The following is a 27,493-nucleotide window of genomic DNA, read 5'->3' as shown; positions in this document are numbered from 1 at the left end:
CTATATTTTTGCTTTTGTTGTCTGGTTAGTTGTTTATCTTTTTGGTTAATCCCAAGAAGACTACCACTTTCTCGCCGTCCTACAGCTTCAAAAGAAGAAACGAAATAATAATAATAATAATAATAATAATAATAATAATAATTGCAAAGAAACGACGGAATGCAGAATACATAAATAAAGCAATATTAATAGCAACGAAAACAATAATAATAAAAGTAATAATAAACCAGATGCAAGACCCATTAGGGTATACAATATGTTAATATCACGAGTATGATTTGAGTAAAATGATATACTAAGAAAATACAAAAAAACCCCTTTCCCTTTTGAATTGTTACGCACAAATAAACTGAGAACCGAAAAAAAAAGGATAAAAGAAAACAATTTAACTTACAAATCCTATATATAATCACAATATCACTTTTTCTCTTCTATTTACTTTACTTACCTTTCTTTTCCCATACGTTTCATACAATCTCTTTACTCTTAATTCATCCAAATTTCACTTCTATTCAACAATTTCCATTTTCTTATTTTCTTTTTTGCCCCTTAGTTTCTAGTATAAATAACGGTATAGGAAGAAAGGAGAGCAAAAAGAGGGAAAAAGAAAGTAAAAACAAAAAAAAAAGTTCAAAAACGAAACCTTATCCTTTTTTTTTACCTACTCGAACATGATGTATTACGAGGGACGCACTCTCCCAACTCATTCAGTAACTCTGTTAGAGCTTCTTTTCCCTGTGAAGCGTTTTTAACAATCCACTCATGTTCAAGTAATTCCAATGCCGTACTACGTTCCTCTGGTTTCTGACGAAGACAGTGATTAATAAAATCTTCCGCTTCTTGCGAACAGGAAGCCTCAGAAACTATAGAAAGTGATTCACACTCCGTCACTTCACGCAGAAGTGCCATAAATCCCTTTTCAGCCGCGGCAAAGGGAAAACGTCCGAGAAGTAATTGAGCAATTAGAACTCCCACACTCCATATATCGCTTGGTGTGCTATACGTTCGTCCTTCAATACGTTCTGGGCTCATATATGTAGCAGTACCTATAAAAGAATTAACACCAATAGTCTCAGCACTAGTGGCAATTCCAAAATCAGTTAATTTTACAGTTCCATCACAAGAAAGCATTACATTAGCAGGTTTAATATCACGGTGAATTTGACGTCTACTTTTTTGATCACTTTCTGTATGATGATTTGATTTGGTATGTAATATTTTTAAAGCATGTAAAATTTGTGACGCAATATATGCACTTGCAGATTCTGGAATATGTGGACAAAATTTAATAAGTTCTTCTACATTTCCCCAATCCATATACTCCATAACAAGCCAAAGTGTTCCCTCACGATAGAAGGCATTAAATAATTGAACCGTATACGCATTTGCTTCTTTACAAATAATATTACGTAACTCTCCTGCTACTGTTTGTTTATTTGTCCTATCCGATGTACTTGGAATATAAAGTCGTTTCACAGCATACACTGTGTCATCTTTTGTATTAACATACTTACTTACATTTCCCTGTGTGCCTTTACCAAGACACTGTACTTCTTGGAGAGAATCGAGTGAGAGATCCTGTCGAAGAACATGTAAATCACCTCCGCCGGTGAATACCACACCGTTCTGATCCACACGAATATTACCTAATTGAATATCATCATCATTGCTCTGAGGTGGTGGTAATAAATTGGGCTTGTTTGGAAGAGGTTTAAGTTTTGGTGGCATGTTTCTGCTATTTTACTTCTTTTATATTCTTCTTATTTCCTTTTCTTTTTTTTTAATTATTTGGGAGCTTTGTATGTGTCGATTTATGGTTTAATTTCCTTTTTTTTTGTTGTTTGGTTTTTCTGGTTTACTGCATATATCCAGTGTGAGTGAATAAGGAAAGGGGAGCCTAACTCCTCTGCTCGGAGAATGAGCCTTTCATAGTCAAGATAGACCAGTGTAATTCATGGAGAGAAAAAGAAAGAAAGATTGAATAAGAACGAGAAAACAGAGAAAAAATGAAACGGAAAGAGAAAAAAGAAAAATAACATACAATAAATAAAGAAAAGAAAGAAAACAAGACAAACCATGAAGTAAAGCTCAACAGATAAAGAAAAAGGGAATTATTGAGTTCTCTCTCTTTTTTTCTTTTTTTTCCCCACTGATCAACCAAATAGAGACACATATACATATATATGTACGAAATCAAGAAAAAAACTACAAAAATTTGCACCAGAGGCAAACAAGCAAGGCAAATAGGGGAAAGGAAAAAAAAAAAAACGATACGATTAAAATGAACATACAGTAAACTCAAAATATTCCTTTTTCTTCACCTTGTTTGTCATTTTTGCTTTCTTTCCTTTTATTTTTTGTCTTTTTTCATGCGGGTCTCATTACTTTTGCCTTCATTTCCTTTCATTGTGGAGTTACGTTACTCATATCCTCATGGAGTTGAGACGTAAAGAAATATATGTGAATAATTTTTTGGTATCAGACTAATGATTCTGTATATATATATATATATATATATATATATATATATATATATATATATAAACTATACACTGTCCTTGTATACCGTGGGTGTGTGTATATGTATTTCAGTGTATGAATGAATGTGTACAAGCGTATGTGAGTATATGAAAGTGATTGATTGATTGAATACAAGTAAACATAAATAACAATAGAAAAATATAAAACGAAATATGAAGGGAAGACATATATATATAAAACATACATATCCACACGTGTGTATATGTGTGGAGAATCAGTGAAAAAAACATACAAAGGAAAGAAGGAGCCAGATACAAATAGAGGAAAGAAGAGAAAACAATAGAAAAGAGAGAGAGAGAAGGTGGCACACTAAGTACCAGAAACTACGGAATGAACGGTAAAACAACAAAGAAAAAAAAGAAAATGCGACCAAATAAGTATTGTGTCCCACTGTTAATTAAAAAAAAACTACGGCATAAAACATTCAAAACAAAAGAAAAGTAAACACACGCCAATACAAATTATTCAGTATTTGCGAAATGTTTATTAATGATGAGGGGGATCATAAGAAGAAGAAGGAAAGCAAATAATAATAAAAAAGAATACAAAATACACGTCAGTGTTTCAGTTAAAAAAAAAAACAAAAAAAAAGAAAGAAGGAAAGAATGGGGAGAGAAAACGATACATAGTACTTCTCAATATATATTAAAAAGCCAATACTAGATATATAAATAAATATGAAATACTTTTGTTTTTGTTTTTCTCATCGTTAATGCAATAATTCCAACATACACACATTGATTTTTAATTTAATATGAAAGGAAAAAAAAAAAAACAAAGGAGGTAAGAAAAAAAGCAAAGAAGAAAAAAAAAAAAAAATAGGTTATTTTTTTTCTATCTTCCTTATTACTTCTCCTTTCTGCAGAAACCCAAGAGTTTTTCTACACAATTTTTTTTTCTTTTTCTTTTGCCTTTTATTTTTCGTTTATTCTTATTGTTCGCATCTTTTTTTTTCTCACTTTTTCCTCCCTGCTTCTCTCATTTGCGATATTTTCCATTTTCTGATAGCAATCACTAGTATTTCCTTTTCTTTTTAATTCTTTTCCTTATTTGCTTCTCTTGATTCACTCATTCATTTATTCATCTTCTTTGTTCCTCTACGGTCTTTTCCTTTTTCTTCTCTCTCTCTCTCTTGTTTCTAGCTTCCCCCATTCTTTTGTTTTTATTCCTTTTCCTCTTTAAAAAAACAGGAAAAAAACTAATCATAATGATTCTTTGGTTTTGTCTACTACTCAAGATATAAACATATATATGTATATTTGATTTCTCTCTCTCTCTCTCTCTCTTTTTTTTTTTCCCACATCGTCCAAATATATATAAATATATATAATTCAATTCGCAATCATCCTTATGCTTACTTCTTCTTCTTATCCCTACGGTTATGACTGTGGTAAGAGAAGAAGCATCTCCTCCACTTCCCGCAGTGCCTGCAAGTGTTCTCTTTTCCTCTCCTCCCCATTATGGCCGTTACTCCCACTATTGTTATTTCCACTTTGTTGATTGCTATTTCCACTATTTTGATGGCCGTTAGCGGGAGTGAGGGCGTGCAGGACGTCTAACAACTCCAGTGCCGAAGGCCGCAGTGTCGCACACACCGGTGAGGCAAGAAAGGCATTAAACGCATCACAACAGCAACAATAGAAGGAGCTGCAATTATTGCAGGAACAACTGTAAGCATCTGAAAGTGTAGAAAAGAGACGAGAGAGGTCCGCTGCGGTAAAACATTCCATATTCACAAGTGCCATAAGACTAAAGTACACGGTATCGTATTCCCCACCGGTAGATCCAGAAGCGGCTTCCATTGCCATTCGGTGAAATTCTGCAGAACGTAAACTTCGTACACCGTATTGTTTTTGTTGATATTGATATTGATGTTGTTGATGATAAGGGGAAAGATGAGATTGTTCAGCTACATTGTCGGTTGAATTTAGTAAACAATTTAATATAGTAGGGCAATTCACATGCATGTAATCGTCAAGTGCTGTATACTTGGTGAGTAAAAATATACTATTGGTATTATCAGTACCAACGCTACTACGATTCGTTTGATCTAAATGTCGCATAGCAAATGTTATTACTTCTGCTAATGTTTTATTCCACAGTATCGCAGTTTTACTATTGTACGAAAAAAGCTCTCGAATAGCGGTAATACCTCTAGAACATGACCGCATCTCAGGAAAGCAACCATCTATGTTATTAGCAGTAAATGAATGTCGTAATTCCTCTACAGATTGAAGTGGTGATCCGGCAAGAAATGCCACCACCAATGCAGGGAAATAGCGGCACAGTAACCACTGTACCTTATGACATATTCTAGATTCTCCACTATTGTTCAAATTGTTCTCATTACTGTTCTTACTACTACTATTAATATTGTTGTCGTTTGTAGGAGTAGTAGTACTTGTAGTAGTAGTAGTAGTAGTAGTAATAATATTGGTTTCCATTGAACATGGCCTGGAAGCTTGATGAACAGAGGAAAGTAGCATTAGTACGAGTACAAGATTCAAAAAAGGTTCTGCGACATCGGGGCGAAGAAGACGTTCACGAAGTCTAGAAATATATTGAACACATGCGGAGTAACTCGTCCCTGCAGAGTTATCAAGAAAAGGAAGAAATTGTATTCGTGTAAAGAGAAAAAATACATCAAGAGCGTACATCATGGCATCCTTTACATTAGTACTACATATAGTATTTCCACGTTTAGCACAGTTCGCTAGTTCTCTGCGCAACAGAGATGGGATAAGTGGTCTGACGGTGTTTAGATATAATTCGCGAAGCTCTTCACGTCCTAATAACATTTCCTGTCCAACCAAACTTCCCACCATCCCTATATCCATCTCCGCCTCTCTCTTATCTTCTCCTACGGTATACGAACTATTCATATTACCATTATTCCCAGTACTAGTAATCGTCGTAACTCCTCCTCTTCTTGTTCTTGTTGTTGTTTCCATGACTTTTGTTTGACTGTTGTTGCCCAATTCAATTTCCTGCACTACTTCCCGTGCCATCTGCATATACGCCAGCGAATACGACAACCAAAAAGGCTTACAACGATCACACACGGAGGATGATGCGACACTCAATTCATTACTGTCATGTGCAGCAAAGAAACAACGGCGTAGCAGCCGTTCAAACTCAACATGTCGCATTAAATTTATAGAACCAGAATGGCGAAAAAATGCCGCTCGCAACTCCACTAAACATCGCGTAACGGATAAAAAATACTGTGATTCTGTACTGTTATTACTATAGCTTTGAGGCATATTGGTATTTGTATTGGAATGGGTATTACTGTTGGTGGTGGTAGTATTAGTAGTAGTGCCGTTTCTTGTGTTTTCCCCACTGTTGGTGGGGCGGAACTCCCCTGCATTGGGGTTCAGTGTCCGCTTCATACAGCTCCTTATCAATATTATTTACAAAAATGGTGTTGATATAAGGGAAAGGAATAATAAGGAGGAAAGTAAAAAAAAAAGATATACGTATAAAGACTCCAGTTAATAACAATAGCAATAAGGAAAAAAAAGTAGTTCCTCAGTCCGGTAGAATGTGATATCAAAAAGGAAAAAAAAAACGTATTCATAAGTAAACTCACTTTATTCTTTCATAAAACAACGAAACAAATAAAAATAAAAGTAAAGAATAACGATAACTATAATAAACTTTAACTATACCCACTCATACACTCTAACAGATAGTGTGAACTCTTCCCTTCTCCTAACTCAAGATTCGCCTTCATTCGGCGTAGCAGTGTTGCGGTTTCCTCCTTGAAATGCATCAATCGTCTTGTGCGTTGTTGTTGTACGATTAATCGTGTGTTTGTTCTATTTCTTTCTCTTCTCGCAACTACTTCTTCTGCTTCTGCTCTTGTTTTTATTGTTATCGTTGTTGTTATTGCTTCATTACACTTCTCACTGGCATTTCACAGTGCGGTGGCTGTGGCGGCGAGGGCATCGTACTCCACTAACCGTACAGCCTGCAATCGCTGCATTGCATCCATATCAATAATAATTGTACGCAATGCAGCGGTGAGTTCTGCGGTTTGTGCAATTGTCGTATTTTTATCACGTTGTAGCGATTCCATCAATTTATGCAATGCCGCATCCTCCGCACGGGCCTCATACAATGCACGGCGTCTTTCTTCATTATCCCCATTCTTCTCACTATTAACATTAGATTCGTCATTATTATTATTATTATTATTATTATTATTACCAATACTTGTATGAATAGTATTCCTACTAATGGTAGATCTGTTTTTATAGTTGCAGAGTGATTTCACTTTTTTCACTTCCACGACGTTGTGCCATTTGTGCCTGCAGAATTTCTGTTAACTCTGCATTAAGCAACTCAACCTGTGGTAGTAATAAACAACGTCCACAGTGCATTCTTTGGAGATATTCTTCTTGAATTAACTCTCGCCGTACAGCTTCCTCCTCTCCTTGCAGCTTCTCCAAACGTAATATATTTAATTCTCGTAAATTCTCCTCAATGATGTTTTCAAATTTTTTCTCTGTTTCAAGTAATCGTCATTCCTCTTCCAGTAGTTCTGCTTCTTGCTGCTCTGCCATTTCACTGTATTTATGTTCTGCCTCCACAAGTTTTGTTATCAGTTCATTACTTTCTTGTGTTATTGTTTCTTGTTGGGCACGTACTTTTTCTAGTTTCTCAAGATCACGGTGTTGTTCGTCTGTTCTTTGTCTTGTTTCCAGTAAAATTTCATACTCTTGTTGCTGCTCTTCCAGAGATAAACGTTTTTGTTGTAATTCTTCACTTAAAGTTAACAATGCATTTTGCAATGGTAGTGGAAACCATGCGGTTAATATATCCGTATCCCGTGTACATGTTTCTACTTTTTTTTTCTTATTTTTCAAAATTCTCCATGTCTTTATTGAAGGCATCATTTGAGTATTCCCTAGGACTACTGGGGTGTGGGAGTTGTGTTGCTGTGGGCACCGCTGTTGTATTAATAACAGATGCCAATTTTTTGGATATCATTATCTCTGCTAATTGTATATATTCTTCACGAGTGAGAGAAGATGCAAGTGATCGATTCCATATATTCTTCTCGTTATGAAAAGATGCGTATTGCCTTGCAGTATTGAAAAGTTCATTCACTGTGGAGAGTGTATAATACAACTTCTTTTTCAGCATTACAGTTTCACCGAAATGATGACGTAATAAGGCGAGAAGAGCTTTCTGTACACATTGAGACCCTTCTACAAGTAATACACGTATAATTCTCACATCTAATATACCTTCACCTTCATTCTCTTCTTCTTTTTGTTGTTGTTTATTGTGACTGACAAAAAGAAACCACGTTGGATCATCCTTCACGGTGTAAACTCTACACAATGAGCCTAAGGCAGGATGCCAGGTAAAATCGCATTGAAATGGAAATAATAATGAATTCCATAATGGATCTTCCATTTCTGATATCGGTGCGTATATTTCATTCAGATCATTTAAGAAATTCCCATTACCTGTAATATTATGATTGTCGTGCGCATTATTCTGATGCTCTAGTGTCTGTCCACACAATATTCCTCTGTAACCCACAATAAGAAAACACGACTGTGGTACAAAGTCTGTATTGTGATTCGATATCGTTACATTATCATTTGTTTCTACTTGTGTATATTGCAATCCCAGAGAAGCGGTATAAACGCGGGGTATAAAAAACTGTACGTGGGCGTAATGTTAAGAAGGGAAATAACAATGCTGCCTCCTGCGGTGCATAACGATTATGTACATAAGGTGCACCAACCGTTTTATCGTGTGCGGCAGTCATTAGACTTGCTAGTCTATGGATCATTATAGTAAGAACAAGAGAAAGAGAAAAAAAATAAACAATATAAAATAATAATAATAATAATAATAATAATAATAATAATAATAATAATAATAATAATAATAATAATAGTGGATTTCTTATAGATCTTCGAAGAAGCACAGCTTCAACAGTAAAGGGTCGTAGTGCATGTATAGATTAAACGTTAGTCACACATACAGAAACAAATAAAAAACAACCATAAAACAGAGGAAACAAGAAAGAAAGATGAAAAGACATCATTTCTCATTTTCCAGTTGGATAAATCCATTTAAAAAGAAACAAAAGTTCAATAAGAGAGTAAAAAAAAAACTGTGAGAGAGGAATATATATATATATATATATATATATATATTATCGCTCCTCTTGTAGGCGTTCAACAAGATATAGTACACTATTGTAACGGTTTCCTTCTTCTGCCTTTTCAATATAAAAATACTGTGGATACCCAAGTAAAGCATTATAAACATTACCAAAATGTTGCTTTAATGTCTTTTTAGCAATACCTGGTAGCATACGATTTAAATGGGAGATCATAACACCTTCATCAGGTACTACTTCACGAATACACTCAATCGCATCCTCCACAGGGAGTTCTTCCTCATCATTTTTAGCAGACTCTGGTAGAGCCAATTGACTCCTTTGTAACATCATACGATTATTATCTATCCAAACAGTTAAATGTTTACTAGTTTTAAAATTATTTTTATGACGTACGGAAAGTGCTGCTCTCAAAATTGGTGGTAAACGAGACATTAATTGATGAATTGAAACAGGATGATCTGGCATAAAAAAAGAAACCTCTTCACATAAAATTTCATGATTTAAGAGAGGATTTAATGGATCAAGTAAGATAAGTTGTCGTCTATCAGTTGGTATTTGACTAGCTCCTAAAATTCCCTCAAATTTCTTTCGTTCAGCATCACCAATAAGAGAAGCTTTAGAATTTTTATCATCATCTAATGTAGATGGAAGAAGAACGCGATCTTCACTAAAAAACGTAGTTTGTGTTGGAACAAAGGGAGGAATTCTCCCTTGTGGATCGTGTGCGATAACGTGAAGAAAATCTGCACTTAGTTCAAATACTTCACCATGAAGTCGCATAAAATGTACAAGTCCTTTATATGGTCGAAGTAATCGTTTTTGTTCTTTATTAAGAGAGGCATAAATACGTTGAACAGGAACCCATCGCCATTGACCAGTACTAGGTTTACGAGAAAATAAAACATCTCCTCCTTCTCCTCCCCGTTGCTTTAGAGATGAATTATCCCAAAGAGATGGAGGAGGGTTAAGGAAAGATGATATGTATCGAAGTAATTCTGGTTCTGGTGAAGTAAGACTATTATAATCACTTAAACTTCGTGCTGCAATACGTTTTGGTAAACGTCTTAAATATAAAATATCATAACGAGAAGGAATATACAAGCCATTAGAATCATCCTCAAATGTTGATTGTTCCTCATGCACGGGTGTCGGTATTGGTGTTGTTGATGTTGTTGTGATTCGTTTTGTTGTACTTGTTCTCATTTCCTCATTCTCCAAATCATGACAAATTGCATCATCGTATTCTTCTTCCTCTTCTTCTTCTTCTCCTTCTCCTTCTCCATCCATTTCTTTTTGTTTCTCTGTAGATTCATCCATTTCCGTGTTAGTATCTCCATCTAATGGCGGTGAGGTTGATGCCGCGGTATCATTAAGGAAATCATCCATACCAATCAAATCATCTCGCAGAGCCGCAGCTAAATTTGCCTCACGATGTTCCAAATCAGTAGTAGATCCGCCTAATACATTTTCACTTGATTGTGTCTTAAGTCCTTCTTCTTTATTTTTATTTTCTTTATCCTTTTCATTTTGTGATAGCACTGTATTCTTTATACCTTTCTCATCTATTAGGGTCTCTGAGTCCACTTCCATAGAATTTAACGAAGCATCACTTACACTAGTAGATTCTTTCTCACTAGAAGGTCGCTGCATATTATTATTTATATTTTTTCCGACTTTTAAATATTTATGTTTAGCAAAAATATTAGAATCTTCTCCAGAACACATTAACTGAAAAATACGTGTGTAACGGGTTAGTATTGTAAGTGTTCGTTGCTGTGGAACACTGTTTAACACTTCCAAGTCCTCTTGAGAGAAGCCATGAATCCATTCTACTAGAGAAAATGATTGACATCGCTTCTCCTCCAGTTCTTCTTGTGATAATAACGGGTCTGTCGCCACACGAGGTAAATTTCGTACAAGAATCTCAAATATCTTCACATCAATAGGTGTCTTCACCATATTTTCTCCCTTCTCATTTAACGCTTCTTCTTCGTTTGAAGTTGATGATGATAATGAAGGGGCAGTAGAAGAAGAGGAGGGAACGGCGCGAGAGAGAACACCGCCTACGGTAGGGCGATATTCTTGATTATAACGCCGTAAAAGACGATCAGCCCGTCCACATCCTGGATAATGACGAATAAACGCAAATTCAAGATTTAACTTTACCGACGCCTTTTGAAATTTTGCCACCTTTAGTTTAAATATCATGGGATATTTTTTAAAGAAACTATCTACAATATGATCTCGTGAAACATGCCGCTCAAAACACTGTGCTACATCGGGAGACATAGCATTAAGCACATGACGTGTTTCTACAAAAAAGGTTGGTGTAATAGGCACAAACGCAGCGGCTATCTCTGAAAGAGGAAAAAAGCCTTTACTTCTATACAATTCTTCCGCCTCTTCGAGTTCTGCTGCTAGTGGTGGTGGTCGTGGACCACGTGGAAATAGTGTGATGGGTTCGCGTGGAAGTAAGAAGGGTAATGCGAGTGGTAATAGTAATCGTGTGAGTCGCCACTTCTCCACTTCATCGGCAGTAACGGGTGGTCGTGAGACATCTAATGGTGTTACAGCAAGAGTTCCACGAATTAACACACAACTATTCGTTGTTGTAATAGCAGCCGTTTTGAAATTCCGACGTCCTGATGTATCATTAGTTGTATTATTTGTTGTACTTGTTGTTGTTGTTGAAGATGATAGTGCTGAAGATGATGATGAGATAGTGTTCGTGTTGGAATTAACATCATAGGGATTCTTCTCTTTCCCTGCTGCTTGTGTGAGTCTAACAGTTGTACCTTCTGCGTTAAGAATAAACCAATCAGGTCTACTTTTTAATGCTTTAAGAAGTGCGCCAAAGGAGGAGTTTTGTAAACGATAACGCAGTGTTGGCCCTAAAGATCGAAAGAGTGAATGTAAAGTGACGACGGTTTTACTATTTATATCATACGATCCTTCCTCTTCTTTACATGTTAGAAGAGTATGCAATACATCTTTAATCTCTGCCACCACCGTCGCATCATCCCACACTTTGTTCATCGTTGTTGTTGCTGTTGCTGTTGTTGTAGATTCTTCTTTTACGGTATTTCCAGTATTATTTGATACAGAGGAAGAGGGGGAAACAAAACTTCCACTCTTTTCTGATCTTTCTGGTATATCTTTACTATAGATATGACTCTCATATCGTTTGCTTGTATACACGGCGGTGTGATAGGGATATCGTAGTACTACTACTGCAGTGGCATTAGTAACAAAAGATCCTCTGCGAATACAAAGAGTAGAAGGATAGTGTGGAAATACACGACACAACTGGCGGCTATGCTGCATTCCTTCTATTTCTATTCCTACTACGACTAGTATTACTCCCACTAATAATAATAGTAATAATAAGAAAGAAGAGAAAGAGTATTGGAGCCAACGTAGAGATTATATTAAATAGGAAAACCTCCCAACAACAGCAACAGTAACAATAACAACAAAAAAAAAAATATCTATTCAATGCTGAATAATGAGAGACCACTCTGATCAGTGACCATATAAAAATAATAATGGTTTAACCTTGCCTAGAATCCATAGTGTTTTTTTTTATCCCTTCAATTTGACCCGGTATACGTTTATACATTAAGTATGTGAAAGTATAACGTTACCCCTTTTCTTTGAGAAAATAAAAACAAAAAACAACAAAAAAAGAAATTGATACCTAAAAAACAATCATCCAATCTTTTTTAAAAATTTATTTTGATTGCTTCATTTATTATCTCTGCAACAAGGCTGTTATGAGTTGATTGTGAATAGGAAGAGATTTACTCTTTAGCATTAAATAATCCACATCATTTTGCTTAGTGTGTGCTGTGGTATTAGAATCACGAATACAAGGCAACGAGAGCACATCCCCACCGTAGTATTGAAGTAAACGCACAAGAATACGTTCAAACAAATAACGACACTCATGAATTAACACACATGCCGCCGCCGCATTTCCGCCAGAATGTGATGGATTCATAATTTGCCAATCACTATTATTATTATTATTATTATTATTATTTCTGTCAAAGGTGTGAGAAGGACCATTATGTGTAGTTTCATTTACTACGGTGACAGAATCCTCCTGTTGTTTATTCTCTTTCAATAAAATACCATCTGCGTGCGAAGGAACGAGACGCATAACTTTTGGATCAAAATGTCCTCGCGGTAGTGGACTAAAAAAACTGAGAAATGAAAAGAGTAAATAAGCCGGTTCCACCACTTCACGTGAATATGGATAATACGCCACACTTAACAGTGGATATGTGTGAGCAGCATATCTGGCGAATGCTACAACCATTAGTGTGACTACATAAGGTGTGATTTGTAATGGGTGTACATCATATAGTTTTAACACAACTTTCATAAACACAACAACCGGACGTACGAATTCGTTTTGTTTGAGAAACTTTTGCAGCATCTCTGATGTTTCTACGGCACCTTTTTGATTAACCGTTATATTCACATCCATGTTACTTAGATCAGAGTGTAGAAAGAGTGTAGGACCATTCATCTTATCATCAGCACCTTCTCTAAAGTGAAATTGCTCCAGTCGTTGGGTGAGATCTTTCCCAAGTGTATATAATAACTCACGTGCACTTAACAATGGCAGGGCAATGGCATAACACGATGGATAATGCAAAAGAATACTAACATCTGTGCCTTCCAACTCCACACGCATTAACTGTGAAATAGGTGATGTGTCATGCTTGCAGGATCGTAAATAATACCGCATTGATGGATCCACACGTGGAAGAATAGTAATATCCAGTGCGGTTCCATTTAACGATGTACCAGAGACCACACTTCCACACATATACACATCCAGTGTGTGCTTTAGTGTTGTGGTGTGTGCCCGATCTGGTGGAATGGTAGAAATAGATGTGATAATATGATGAATCGCATTAAATAACGACTGCATGGGAGAAGAGGGATGTGTTAAAGAGATGGATGTTGTTTCTGATGTAACCAGATGCGTGAGTTCGTGGAGGTCTTGGGTGAGTTTGGTCATTATTGTTAAGAGAAGTATTTGAACATTGTCAATGGTTTCCCCACAGCCAATGGTTCGTAAGAAGTTTGAAATGCAATTATTATCTCTAAATGTTTGTGATGCCATTTAATGAATGTAATGATCTCTTAAAACTCTAGATTCTTTTTTTTTTTCGTTCTTACGGCTGCTGTTCTACAATGGGTATTTAGTTAAACACAGACACCTCCCCCTTTTTTTTACAGTATTCCTTTAATTGAGAGAGAAACTGTCTCTTTTATTCTTTTTTGTCCTGATTACATGTGATATTACAGAGAAAGTTAGAGAGAGAAAAATAAATAGATATAGTAAACACACAGATTGAGAAATTTAATAAAGAGAAGGTCGCAAATAAATAAAAAACACATATATATATATAATAAAGGAAATGACTATTGCGTTCTCACTCTTTATAGCAATAATAATAATAATAATAATAATAATAATATAAATAATAATGATAATAAATCCGTTCTTCCTGAAGAAAAAAGAAACTATATATATATATATATATATATATATATATTAGGAAAAATTTTCTATAGGAACAAAATCTGAGCCCTTTCTCCCATATATGTATATATACGACGTGTTGTGTTTCTCCTTTTGTAAATTTGTACAGAGATGCGATTTTTTTTTCTTCATTTATGTTTTTTTCCCCCTTTCTTCTCTACATTCCCCAATTAATTGCGGTATAGACCCCGAGATTTCAAACTGGACAATATTTAGCCATAACAACAATAATGAAAGAGAGTGAGAAGAGAAAAAAAAAGATGGACACAATCATTCGTGTAGAATGACAATCTTTTTTCAATAGAGATGTCACCTCTAATATATCTTGTGGGGTAAATGCAAAAAGTAACCCAGCATAAGATATTAGAGAAAAGAAAAAGAAATTGACAGGGCGTACAAAGTAGAAGAAGAAAAGATAATAATAATAAAAAACACACAAAAAAAAAAACAACTAATATTATTATTTAAGGTAATAAGTTTCCTCTCACCCATTTGTAAACAACAAGAACACAAGAGCAACGACATCAACAGTAACCATAATTTCCATTCATACGGTTTTCACTCTCCAGTACTTTTCTCTCTCTTTTAATGTGTGTATGTGTGATTCCCATTAATTTATTCATTCATCCAATTAAATTAATTCATAACTGTAATTAGTCTAATTTAGAGGAAAGATCAGCATCAACAAATGTACGAAACGCTAATTTCTCCGCAATCTGCAGCCCAATATAAAAGAACCATGATAAAAATCGTACCCACAATGATCGACGCCTATAATCCTCATACTTTACCTCCACACTTACTTTCAAATCATCCAGAAAATGTCTTTCCATCTCCCTTGCGAGTTTGTAGTCTAAATGACAAACACACACTTCCATATTTTTATTACTCATCATATCCCAATTATAACTTCCAACAGAGGACCAAATACTATCCACCACTACCGTCTTCGCATGCATGACTTGATCTCCCTTATATTCATAGACACGAACCCCTGCGGCTAAGAAACGACCCGTAATGTAATTGGATGCATACCACATAAACCAAGGATCTGTTGTCGTATTACTACCAGCAAGAATACGTACATCCACACCTCTACAAGCTGCACGTAAAAGAGCACGCATTAATTTTCTATGAGGCATATAATACGGTGTTGTCACCCACAAACGTCGATGTGCTTTTTGTGAAACTTGCCAAAATGCATAAGGAATAGACCAATCACGTGTATGTGGATTACATGATAAAACCTGTGTGAAAGCCGGTCGTGTTTTACTATACTCCTCAGCTTCCGGCACAGGATCTTCATCTTGTAATGTAAATATAACTTGTCCTTTCACACCTAATTCTCTCATTACTTTTTCCTCTAATGGAGAAAGATGATGCATTTGATGATATTCCAACCTTTGATGCTGCATACAGGATCGTAAACGTGTTGGTAGTCTATCTATGATTTTCAAATGCGCATGTGAAACCATCCCACCATTATTATTCTCTCCTTCTTTTTCTTTACTAGTTGTCTCTACAGAAGTATGACGACCGAATTCCTTTTTGTTTACATCTTCCGTTGATGATTTACGATACCACGGCGAAACAAGCCGTTCCAATTTTTCCCGCTGTCGTTTCCACCGCATGCGTTCCATAATAAACACTCTGTTTTCTTCCGCTTTTTCCATCTGTCGTCGCAGATAAACTTTCCCCCGCTGCTGCACCGATCGCTGCATGGGCACAATATAATCATCCTTCACATTCTTTCCTTGTTTATATCGACGATCCATCGCCGTTGCCGCAATTTGTCGCCAGCGGGCAAAACTCCACTTCCACGGCTTTGGGGCTTTTGTGTCGTCGTACACTTCCCGCAGATGTGCCACGGCGGGGCCCACCACCGAACACTGCGTATCGCGAAATCGCCCCGTTCCCCCTTCACTCTTACCGCAGTACTCATTTCCAATATTTAATCCTCCGCAGAAACCAATAGAATTATCCACGAGTAAAATTTTTCTGTGATTACGAATACCAGGACTACGTTCCCACTTCATACCGCCTAAAAAGTAGGGTAAGAAGTGATCTAAAATAGGTCGATGCATAATTACAGTGGCTCCGCTTTGTTTAAGATTTTCAACAAGTCGACGACGACCGGTAATGTTTCCACCGCAATCGTATAATAACTCTGTATGACAACCACGTTTATGGGCCGCTTCCATCTTGGATACCGTTACTTTTCCTACATGGTCATCTTTACAAATATAGGTTTGCCACAGTACACTCTTCTTGGATTTATCTACAGCTTTCCACATGACTCTAAAAGCTTCTCCGCTATCACGGTATGGTATAACAGTATTACCAGTAGAAACTCTCCCAAGGACGGCTAAATGTCGTTGAATACGATCCCATCGAATATGGAATGGTAGACTACTTTGATACATAATTCCCCCATTGTTAAGAGCATCATATACACCTTTGAAATACCTATTGGATAAGGGAGATTTTACATGACAAATATTATCATTATTACTGCTGCCGTATCTCACTTTATGTATCGAAGAGGCTAGGACACTCCTAACGTTTACGCGTTTTAGTGAAACGCGAAGCCTAACGCCCTGGATTCTCATTTTACTCTCGATACGTAAAAGATAAAACTCTCAGATAGATGCTGTTATATTGTTATGTATGTATATACAAAGTATCAATCCTACAGCTTTCCGCCTAAGTTTCACCAAGTGCGCTAGAAAAAAAAAAAAGCACTCTACTTCCCTTACAGTGGTTTTATCCAATGTGAGATAAGAAAAGAATAAAAAAAAGAATATCTATAAACAATAAAATACCCCTTATATATTTATGTATATATGCATAAAAAGATGTATATACAAGATATGGGTTCAAAAATATGAAGTAAAGTGCCAAAGCGTATACTTTCATACTCACCAGTAACAAAAAATAAAAATGTTAATATCATATTGAAATCATTACCAGCAATCAACCAAAACTGTCAATGTCAATACATACATTGATTGACGCATTATAATACAAATAAATATCTCCATTTATTCTTCCATTTTTTTTTGTCGATCCTTGCTTCTCTTTTGTTTTATTATTGTCTCTCTTCAACTAGACATCACGATACTGTTTAGTTCTGTTAAGCCGTTTCAACACAGTAGTATCATCCCTGAGAAAAGCCTGCTTCCGCCGCTCCACCTCCTCTTCTCGCTGCCGTTCATACATCATCTGTTCCTCCTCTGTTTGCTGTGGAAACTTTAACGGCCACCAATCGGGAAAATTAACCCAATCAAATATCTCCGGCGCCATATTCTGCACAATCGCCTTGGCATCCAGTCGACTATCATCGGCCCCAATAGCAAGAATCATACTCTGACGTCTACGGTAGTCCTCCTCCTCGAGTGGTCTGTGATCGTAGAGATAGGCTCGATACATGCGTTGGAGTTCGGGTGAAACTCTATGCACAGGCACTTGTTGTGTTTGCTGTTGACGTAGAAATATCTTCATTTGTCGTTTGTGGTAATAATCCATTCCATAAGAGCCAACAGCGTACATGACACCCACGAAAGAACCTGCAAACATACCTTGTGCGATAGTTCCCATCTGTGATACGACGGTTAATAGAACCGCCCCAGTAGCGCCTGCTATGAGTGGATAATACCATCGATCACAGTAATTATCACGTACAACAAGTATATGATGAAATGCTGTAGTTAAAAGACCAACAGCCGCAAAGGTTGAACTATAGCGCCATAATACTTTACTTCGTCCAATGTATCGACCTTCAATACGTGCCTGACGCAAGCCAATAAGAAAACCAAAAGCGGCACTATAACAAGTTACAGGGAATACACTTTGAATTAAACCACGACGCCAGCGCCATTCCATGTATTTATCAATTTCAACCTCATAACGGTTAGGTGGCATATCATTCTTAATAGCATCATATATAGTTTCCTCTTTACTAGTGATCTGGAAACGACTATCATTACCAATGCGAAAAGGCCAGAATGACATTCTTATTCTTATTATTATTTATTTATTTCCTTTTTATACTAGTGTTCTTCGCTATTAGTTTCCTTTTGTTGACCCGATATAAATATACTACTACAACTTGTTCCCACCCAAACTCTTTCCTTATTAATGAAAGACACCAGTAAATATGTTTCCGGCTCTTTTTGTAAAAAATTATTTTGATAATGTAGCTCTAAACAGTTTGTATGAATCCCTAACTTCAGTGAGGAAACACAAAAACATAAACACACACACACTCTCTCTATATATATAAATATGTATGTATGTGAACAAGATTTCGCGTCCACAATCACCGAGACCCACAAAAAAACTGTGAGTCCGTCAAATCCAGCAAAGGCAAACCAATGGTGCTCTTAAATAGAGATTCAAAAGGAAGGAGAAGTGAGGGGGGAAAAAATAGAAAGAAAAAACCAAGAATGAAATACAAAATATTAAGGTTAAAAGGAATATACAATATAACAAGCAAGAGAAATTAAAAAAAAAACAGGAGGAGAAAAGGAAAAAATCCAACTCTGCTTACGTATTTGAAGAAAACAGCAGGATCCTCTGTAGTGACATGAGAACCACATATTATATATATATATATAATCTCTCACTATACCTAGTATTCTTTTTTTTGCTCTCTTGTTTCTTTTCTTCTTCTTCTTTTGCTTTTCTCTTCACTGGTTCTGTCACCTCCTTTTCACGTCTCCGGAATATTCCCACATGCAAAGTAACACGTGATCTGTAAACGTCCACAGAGAGGGATAGAAAAAGATAATAAATAAATATATATTTATATACAAAACCCTTACGCGAACAGAAAAAAAGATAAGAAAAAAACAACAAACCAATAAGAAAAACAAAACAAACATAGGTGTTCATCTAAACACCAGCTCGGAGTGCTACGACCATGTGCAAAGTTGCCCCCGCCACAATGGGATAATCACCAATACGTCTTTCATCCTCCAGTTGTTTTCCCTGATAAACCAAACGTATCATTTTACCAGGAATTCCTTCCGTCTCCTCCAACTTCTCTTTTAGTTCAGCAATGGTGTTTACCTCATTAAGTGAGGCAACTTCAATAACTTTATTGCTGACCGTCTTCACCTTGATAAGCATATTTTCGACCTATAAAGACGTTTCTTCTATCCTTTCTTTTTCTTTTTTTTCCCTTTCCCCCTCCAATTCCTTGTAGAGGTAATACTAACAATTAAATAGATAAATAAATGAGAATAATAATATATTATCAGTCTCTCTTTGCCCTATTCTGTCTCTCTCTCACACTCACTCTCTGTGTGTCTGTGTTCGCGTGCTTCTGTGTATTTAGCTGTGTTTGTCTAGTATATGATAATATAGAGTACAAAGTTATGTTATCCAAACGACTATATTCCCAGTACTCTCGGTTCTCTTTCAAGAAAAAGAATAGTCAAGAAAGGAAAAAAGAAACAAGGAACGAATAAAAATAGATGAACACAGCAAAAAAAAGAAAGAGAGAAGAAAAAAAAAAACACAAACATATAAATTAAAAAAGAAGATTGAACGAAAAAGAAATATAAATAGAGAAAGAAAGCGAAAAGAAAAACTCAAAAAGAAAAGGTATCAAAATAGATGCAGTGGAACATATTCGATACGGTTCTTCCTTAGTTTCCATCTTTTCCATTCTCACTCTTCCACACACATGACGCTCAGGGCGCACAAAAAAAAAAAACAAAAAAAACGAAAAAAAAGGGATTCTTTCATTCTCACGCTTATAACCTTCAATTTTTTTACTATTTCTTTTCCCTTCCGTCATGCAGTTAAGAGAACCATCTCACTTGCCAACTTACCTATTTTCTCTTTCTATTATTTTAGAGAAATTGAGATCTAAGTTCACAATTCAATTCAATCCGATGTTTTTTTTTTCTTTTGTTGTTTCTATTTCTTTTTTTTTTCTTGTTTCTCTTCTTATTGTTATTTGCCTTTTTGTTTTATTTCTCTTCTCTATTCCCTCCCATTTTTTTTGTCTTTCACTTCATTGCATTCAATTAAGCATTTCGTGGCAGAAGATCAGAGAGTGTTTGCTGCAAATGGGAGGTATACAGCCGTTATCTCCAATACAAAGGGATATCATTAACCACCGGTCTATTGATCTTGATTGCATTTCATAAATCACATAATATATACATACATATATATATATGTATAAGAGAAAATAAAAAAAAAAGATAATAATAATAATAATCGCCATCATAAGAAACAACAAAAAAAAAAGAAGTCATATTCCAAACTCGATCCCCCTTTTCTTTTCTTTTCTATACTTGCAAAGATACTCTCTGAATTTACTTCTTCTTCTGCTCCTGATGGACCTCGCGATGAGCCTTGGAGAAGTTATGAGATCTGTGGCCACTACCCGCAACAAAAAGGAGAGCTCCCGTGATGGAGAGATTCTTCATAATGTGGAAGACTTCACTCTCTCTCGTCGCCATTGGATTCTCCAGGTTTACATGAAAGGCGAGTGTTACCACAATTGTGCCCATCGCCAACATAAAGGCAAAGAAACCGCGGCCCACACCGAGAAGAATAAAGAGCGAAAAGCCAAGAAAGATGGCACCGGTGGCTTGAATGATGGCGGTGTAGTCGGCCGCATGCAGGCGGTACTGCACGCCGAGCATTTGCAGCATCTGTGGGAAGTTGCTCTTTGCCAATAACGCCGCACCAATGGAGGGATTAACAATCTCTTGTAAACCCGACGTGATAAACACGGCGAGAATGAGGAATAATCCCAAATAACGGAGAGCAGTGCGCATTTTCTGTTTTACAATATATATTGTTCTTGTATCCTCACTGGATTCCTGCTCCTTGATGTATCTTCTCTCTTTATATATATATATATATATATATATATATATATATATATATATATATATATATATATATATATATATAACTATATTTATTTATATATATGTTTCTTCTGTTAATGTTTTTTTTTCGTAGTTGCGGTTAATGTTTTTTCACTTTCGTTTTTTCCCCTCTTATTTATTGCACTTCTGCTAGGTCGATCAAAACTGTCTTTTTTTTCTGTTTGTTCTTGTTGTTGTTCTTATTCCACAATTACGAAAAATAAAAAAAAGAAGAAATAGTTAAGAAAAGCATGTAAAATTTAAACAAGAGAATAATAAATTATATCCAATAAAACCCTTCATCTAGAGTTTATAACAAGCATGAAAAGTGAATAACAGAAAGAAACAAAAAAAAAAAAACAAATGCTGCATATCCTCTTCCTTTTCATGTTTTTTCTTTCTTTCTCCAATAATATAATGCAAAGACGACGAAAACAACAAAGAAGCATAACACAACATCAATAACACGAACAGATAAATTTTACTATATATATATATATATATATATAGTAAAAGCAAAACAAAATAAAGAGAGGAACCTTAAAATATTATTCACTATTCTCTTTCAACACCTTCTCAACCCAGGCTGGCACCACCTCTGAAGCCTTCCCATACACACACTCATCAAAGTTACTGTAATTTTCACCTGGTTCAAGATTCAGTTCCAGTGTCTTTGCCCCATTCGCCTTTGCCTGCAGTGCAAATCCAGCGGCTGGGTAAACATTACCGGATGTCCCAATAGCGACAAAGAGATCCGTCTGCTCGAGCACCTCCGTGATCGCATCCATGCAGAGCGGCATCTCCCCAAACCACACAATATGCGGCCGCAGTGTTCCCACCGCCGCACAACACGCACACTTATCCGTCAAGTGCACCACATCACTTGTCCAGTCAAACACGTCTCCTGTTGTGGTACAACGCACTTTTAACAGTTCGCCGTGCATGTGCATTACACAAGTGGATCCTGCCCGCTCGTGCAGATTATCAACATTCTGCGTGATCACCACCACACGTCCACCGCGGAACTCCCGCTGCAGTTTCGCTATAGCGATGTGCGCTGGATTTGGTTTCACCGGTGCGGCCTGCAGTGCCCGACGACGGGCGTTGTAAAAGCGCTGCACCACAAATGGATCACGTTGATACGCCGACGGACACGCCACATCCTCCACGCGGTGATTTTCCCACAAACCGCGTTGATCGCGAAATGTGGCAATACCCGACTCTGCTGAAACACCAGCACCAGTGAGAATAGCGATTAGCCGAGTCCGTGACTGCATTATATATATATATATATATATATATATATGGGAAAGAGAGAAGGAGAGAAAACTGAGAGAGTCGAGTACTGGTATTCTTTTTTTTTCCTCTTTTGCTTTATTTATTTATTTCTCTCTTTCTTTCTTTCTTCGGAGAGGAAGTGGGGAAAAGGAGGAAACAAAAGATGTTTGGTTTGATACTTTTTCTTTAAATTAAAGGAATATTATCACCATAAAGCCATAATATATATATATATATATATATATATATATATATAAGGCAATAAAAGGAGAGAGAAAAGAGAATGTATAAAAAGAAAAACGAACTATACATTACAGGAGATGAGATGGGTTTACATCTAAACAAAAGGGCCATGAATGATTTTGGCGTAGTTGTGCAGGTGTCCCACTATTTACAACATGTCCATCGTTGATAACAATTATACGGTCAAAAAAATCAATATGTGTCAATTTATGTGTAATACAAAGCACTGTAGTTCCATTTAGATAAGTTTCTAACATTTTCCATAGTGATAACTCTGCTTCCACACTTGACAGGGATGTAGGTTCATCTAATAATAAAATACGGGACTGTTGAAGTAGTACACGAGCCACCGCAATTTGTTGCCGTTGACCACCACTCACACTTTCACCATTAAAGATATCGTAATCCATAGCATAATCTCTGAGGTTAACAGAGTCTAATACTGCATGAATCTCTTCATCTGTGTGAAGATTAAAAGGATCCAAATTCTTACGCAGTGTTCCATGGAAAATAAATGGTTCTTGTGGGAGAATACCGATAGAATTACGAAGAAATTCTAATGGGATTTGCCGAACATCAATTCCATCAATAGTAATAGAACCATTAGTAAGATTTACAAGGCGTAATAATGCCGCAAAAATAGAAGACTTCCCCGCACCAGTTCTTCCAACTATTGCTACTTTCTCTCCAGACTTTACATGAAAAGTTAATTCCTGCAATACTTGACGAGACGATACATCATAACGCATAGAAACTTTTTTAAAACTAATCACTCCAACAGATGGCCATGGAGTTTTAGGTAATAAAAAAATAATTTCTTCTTCTGCTGCTACTAATTCGTTTTCTAATTTTCCATTTCTCTCTTCATTTGGTAATTGAAAATACTGTCGTACACGTTCAACACTAATAAGTTCTTTTTCTGTAGAAATTAAGGCACCAAGAACACCATTTACATATGAGGTTAATGGCTGCACATACGCCAGCGCTAATCCCAACAGTGGAGCATGTGTAGTTCCATATCCACATAACGCAACACTACCAACAAAAATAAGTAATACTATACCCACTAACTCTAAACGAAGTGCAAACCATGCATTAAGTATAAGGGTATTATATTGTATACGTAGAATAAGTTCAAGAGATTCCTTTGCTCGATGTAGTTGCGATTGTACGGTTTCTTTTCCAAGGGATCGTATTAACACACCACCATCTAAGGCATCACGTAAGGTATCTAATAAAGGAGCATCTGCGGCGCTTTCTAATCGGCGTAATCCTCGTGAAATTAATCGATAAGGACGTTGTATATAATAATATGATAATAAAAGAGGTAATAATAAAATGATAATCACAAGACTGGAATTAACAAGAATAATAATTAAAGATCCTATAAAAAGAAATGTTTGAGCCAGTAAGATATTGGTAATAAATGGTAGAGAATCATCAATAGTACCTATATCTCTTGTCAAACGATTAATAATTCGTCCAGGAGGTGTATTACTAAAAAAGGTAAAAGTAGCAGAAAGTACATGATTTAAAAGTTCATCATGAATTCTTTCTGCAGCCTTAAGACCCCCTATGGCGAAAGAAAATCCACGTAAAAGTGCTAATAGACTATTCAATATAGCAAGCAAACCTAATGTACGCAATAAAACAGTCGTATTACTATTATTATTATTATTATTATTATTATTATTATTATTATCTTTAGACCAAACAACAACATATTGATCACTGAGATTACGAGAAAGTTGCATAGCAATAACAGAAACTACAATAAATCCAGCCAATTTCCAACCAATACGACTAATATAACAAGTAATTGTATCCAATGAAAGTGATCCACGTTCAGAAGCCTCTAGAATAGGTTTAGAAACTATTATATCCATCACTTCATTTTCTACTCTTTTTGTTCCTTTTATTGTATTCTTCTTCTTTTCTCCTTCTTTGTTTCCATTTTCTTCCATACGAGAATCCTCCTTTCGTATTGTAGATTCCGTTATGAATGAATCGGAATTTTTTCTTTGTATACTTTTTAAAGATAATCCATTCACATCACTGAATTTATTGGTGTATAAAATATTACCTCCATCACACATATATACAACATCTGCTTGTCGTATAAGTTCTCCATTATGTGTGACAACAATAATACAACTACCTCGTTTCGCCGTTGCCACAAATACTTCTGTTATAATATGATGTACTACAGTCGCATCTAAACATCCCAGTAGATCATCTATAAGATATACTTCCTTATCCGCATAAAGAGCCCGCGCTAATGCAATACGTACTTTCTGACCTCCACTTAATAAAACTCCACGATCACCCACATGACTATTATCACCATCTGGACCAAAACAATAGTTTAAATCTTCCACAAGGGCAACAGCGTGAATAACTGTTTCATAACGTCTAGAATCATATGCAAGACCAAAGAGAATATTTTCTCGTATAGTTCCTGATATTAAAAAAGGTTGCTGCTCTACATAGGCTATAGAGGTTGGTGTTATAGATACTATATCTTCTGTACAAGTATTGGTTGAAGCTATTATCATTTCTCCTGCAAGGGAATTTAGAAAAGTACTCTTTCCAGATCCAGAGCTTCCTATAACAGCTATAAGTTGACCACGTGATGCCTGAAATCTTGGAATACGCAACAAAAAATCATCCTGAAAACTTAAATCGTTTATTAGAACACTACCAATTACTCCACTTTCTTTTATATCAATAACAAGATCACTATTCGTCTCTTCAAATAATTGAAGATTTGCAGAATAAGATTTTTTTAATTGAGAAGAATTTTCTGTCATACCCCTTTCATCTAACAAAGGTTGTCTCTCTCCTATTTTATTCACTTTACCCAATTCATCTCCTCCTTCTCCTTCTCTCATTCTGTGAACTTTCATATTACTTCTCATATCTTTTAATGAACACATCCTTGAGGTTAGAGTTATATCATGTGATTTCATCGTTAGAAAAGGTTCTAGACGTTTCCATGAAACATAAGCTTCCATAAAACCATTGATTACCCACGGGTATGCATTTAACGGCATAATAAGCGAACCAAACAATGCTAATGCAGTAACAGCTTTACCTGGTGTTAATTGTCCTCCCATCCAAATAAATGTGATAAAAGTAAATAAGGAAACAAGTGTTGGTGTAGCTGCCCAAAAAAAGACACATAAAGCATCTAAATATTTTAGCCAAGTAAGATATTTCATATAATGTTCTCGTGGTATTTTTACCCATTTTTGTACTAAATGTGTCCAACCACACATTTTTACATAAAGTATATTATTTATAATTTCTGTTATTATCAATACACGTTTATCATTTTCTTTCATAAGATTTGTTTGAACATGTTTAATACGTTTAGCAATTAAGGCATTAACAGGAATAAGAAGAAGCGTAATAGCTACACCTGCAATAAAAGCAAAAGATACTTGAATATAAAGGAGATAAAGTGCAAATATTAACTGAAGTGGTAATGCCCATATATCATTAATTGTTTGAACAGCATCGGCAACCCGTTGTACATCGACTGTAAGATTATTCATAATTTCTCCTTGTGTTTTATTTTCAATTTGATATTTTCGTCTATTTAAACTACACTTAAAAAGTTCCATCGTCAAAAAACCACGATTGTAAACAGCTATTTTCTTAAGTTTCATATTATAATGCACTCGAAGAAATGTTACTACAACTGTACACAATATAATAAAAAACAATACAACAAGAGATGCTTGAAAGTCTCTTACCCCATTCTTTGTATTTCCAGATTGTGCCTGTACAAGCGTATCCACTAGTGTACGGAGTAAATAAGCCGGCAATAAACCGCCGAGTTCATACACCAATCGTACAAGTGCTAATAAGATATACATTCCACCCCAACGCCTTATAAGTGTATACAGTAATGAATGTGTTCGTTCAAAACGCATTTCTGTAGAATATATATCAGCAGACATCTCACGAGGTAAAGGAAGTAAACTAGACTGAAAATTATTATTATATACATCTGCAGATCTTTCAGATTCCATTACTGTTGTTCTTGTTGTTTTGGATTTCCAGCGGAAAACAGAAGTTATTTCATGAACAATAAGCCATTCCCAATCAGCAATAACAACAAATATAAATGTATGTGGCACCACAAGTGCGATATCGGCGATAATATCAACTGTATAATAAATAGTGGACAAGAGTTGTACAGCAATATTTACCCATTCCGTTAATAAGAGTAATAATAGCAAGGCATCCAAGATGAGATTGGGAATATAAATATGCTGAATAGAATAGAGAAACATTAGAAGCCAACCAAAAGCACCTAAACGTGTGGTCCAGGCAATTTTGTCATGCCACATATTAGGATAATTACATAATAAAAGTAATGTACCGATAATGACACTAGAAATAGCAAAAACGCAGCAGTAAAAAATTCGCTTTGACCGGAAACGTAAATGTCGATGATTAAACCAAACCACAGATATTAAGAGAGATACTAATGCAAACCAAACTATCATATCATGTGTCATACGCACAATATAGACCCCTTGTACATATCTATTTACCGCATCAATGTTCTTTTTGTGAGTCATTTCTCTTTTTTCTTTTTCCTTTCGTAGACTACACTCTTCAACGCTTATTCGTAACTGATCTTCCCTTTGAAATAGGGAATCGATAAAAAAAAAAAAACACGTTTTGTTTATTGAGCCTATCTGCACCTAAATTATGAGAAAAAAAAGGAAATGATATATTTATACACATTACAATAAAACCATGGACAAGAAACGGAGAATAAGAAATCTGTAATACAGAGAATATTTCTTTTTA

At 35.7% G+C, this 27,493-nt stretch overlaps 12 protein-coding genes across 12 annotated transcripts; all 12 read right to left on the bottom strand.

Annotated features, from left to right (window-relative positions):
* Nucleotides 1-657: 657 nt before the first annotated feature.
* On the bottom strand, nt 658-1,728 carry LSM04_006343 (Protein kinase domain; the record flags this gene model as incomplete). The annotated part of the gene is made up of 1 exon (XM_067332962.1): nt 658-1,728. The coding sequence occupies one exon, from the start codon at nt 1,726-1,728 to the stop codon at nt 658-660; it is 1,071 nt and encodes a 356-aa protein (XP_067185755.1).
* Nucleotides 1,729-3,920: 2,192 nt separating this feature from the next.
* Nucleotides 3,921-5,933, bottom strand: LSM04_003417 (uncharacterized protein; the record flags this gene model as incomplete). The annotated part of the gene is made up of 1 exon (XM_067332961.1): nt 3,921-5,933. The coding sequence occupies one exon, from the start codon at nt 5,931-5,933 to the stop codon at nt 3,921-3,923; it is 2,013 nt and encodes a 670-aa protein (XP_067185644.1).
* A 527-nt stretch (nt 5,934-6,460) lies between these two features.
* On the bottom strand, nt 6,461-7,261 carry LSM04_004839 (uncharacterized protein; the record flags this gene model as incomplete). The annotated part of the gene is made up of 2 exons (XM_067332960.1): nt 6,461-6,865; nt 7,217-7,261. The coding sequence occupies 2 exons, from the start codon at nt 7,259-7,261 to the stop codon at nt 6,461-6,463; spliced, it is 450 nt and encodes a 149-aa protein (XP_067185702.1).
* Nucleotides 7,262-7,401: 140 nt separating this feature from the next.
* Nucleotides 7,402-8,329, bottom strand: LSM04_001778 (uncharacterized protein; the record flags this gene model as incomplete). Its single annotated transcript, XM_067332959.1, has 2 exons — nt 7,402-8,126; nt 8,170-8,329. 2 exons carry the CDS (start codon nt 8,327-8,329, stop codon nt 7,402-7,404), a joined length of 885 nt encoding a protein of 294 aa, XP_067185575.1.
* A 393-nt stretch (nt 8,330-8,722) lies between these two features.
* On the bottom strand, nt 8,723-12,016 carry LSM04_002083 (uncharacterized protein; the record flags this gene model as incomplete). The annotated part of the gene is made up of 1 exon (XM_067332958.1): nt 8,723-12,016. One exon carries the CDS (start codon nt 12,014-12,016, stop codon nt 8,723-8,725), a length of 3,294 nt encoding a protein of 1,097 aa, XP_067185590.1.
* A 427-nt stretch (nt 12,017-12,443) lies between these two features.
* LSM04_001723 (uncharacterized protein) lies at nt 12,444-13,829 on the bottom strand (the record flags this gene model as incomplete). The annotated part of the gene is made up of 1 exon (XM_067332956.1): nt 12,444-13,829. One exon carries the CDS (start codon nt 13,827-13,829, stop codon nt 12,444-12,446), a length of 1,386 nt encoding a protein of 461 aa, XP_067185572.1.
* Nucleotides 13,830-14,905: 1,076 nt separating this feature from the next.
* On the bottom strand, nt 14,906-16,861 carry LSM04_007859 (Phospholipase D-like domain; the record flags this gene model as incomplete). The annotated part of the gene is made up of 1 exon (XM_067332955.1): nt 14,906-16,861. One exon carries the CDS (start codon nt 16,859-16,861, stop codon nt 14,906-14,908), a length of 1,956 nt encoding a protein of 651 aa, XP_067185829.1.
* A 496-nt stretch (nt 16,862-17,357) lies between these two features.
* Nucleotides 17,358-18,263, bottom strand: LSM04_008516 (uncharacterized protein; the record flags this gene model as incomplete). Its single annotated transcript, XM_067332954.1, has 1 exon — nt 17,358-18,263. The coding sequence occupies one exon, from the start codon at nt 18,261-18,263 to the stop codon at nt 17,358-17,360; it is 906 nt and encodes a 301-aa protein (XP_067185862.1).
* An 882-nt stretch (nt 18,264-19,145) lies between these two features.
* LSM04_002126 (Ubiquitin domain) lies at nt 19,146-19,382 on the bottom strand (the record flags this gene model as incomplete). The annotated part of the gene is made up of 1 exon (XM_067332953.1): nt 19,146-19,382. One exon carries the CDS (start codon nt 19,380-19,382, stop codon nt 19,146-19,148), a length of 237 nt encoding a protein of 78 aa, XP_067185593.1.
* A 1,199-nt stretch (nt 19,383-20,581) lies between these two features.
* On the bottom strand, nt 20,582-21,049 carry LSM04_008760 (uncharacterized protein; the record flags this gene model as incomplete). The annotated part of the gene is made up of 1 exon (XM_067332952.1): nt 20,582-21,049. The coding sequence occupies one exon, from the start codon at nt 21,047-21,049 to the stop codon at nt 20,582-20,584; it is 468 nt and encodes a 155-aa protein (XP_067185881.1).
* Nucleotides 21,050-21,693: 644 nt separating this feature from the next.
* On the bottom strand, nt 21,694-22,422 carry LSM04_006610 (Sirtuin family; the record flags this gene model as incomplete). The annotated part of the gene is made up of 1 exon (XM_067332951.1): nt 21,694-22,422. One exon carries the CDS (start codon nt 22,420-22,422, stop codon nt 21,694-21,696), a length of 729 nt encoding a protein of 242 aa, XP_067185772.1.
* A 312-nt stretch (nt 22,423-22,734) lies between these two features.
* LSM04_008951 (ABC transporter-like) lies at nt 22,735-27,258 on the bottom strand (the record flags this gene model as incomplete). The annotated part of the gene is made up of 1 exon (XM_067332950.1): nt 22,735-27,258. The coding sequence occupies one exon, from the start codon at nt 27,256-27,258 to the stop codon at nt 22,735-22,737; it is 4,524 nt and encodes a 1,507-aa protein (XP_067185889.1).
* Nucleotides 27,259-27,493: the final 235 nt, after the last annotated feature.

The sequence above is a fragment of the Trypanosoma melophagium genome (genome assembly GCF_022059095.1).
Source record: "Trypanosoma melophagium isolate St. Kilda chromosome Unknown ctg9segment0, whole genome shotgun sequence".
NCBI classification, from domain to species: Eukaryota; Euglenozoa; class Kinetoplastea; order Trypanosomatida; family Trypanosomatidae; genus Trypanosoma; species Trypanosoma melophagium.
The sequence above is the reverse complement of the archived record's forward strand: the minus strand, read 5'-3'. Positions and strand labels throughout refer to the sequence as shown.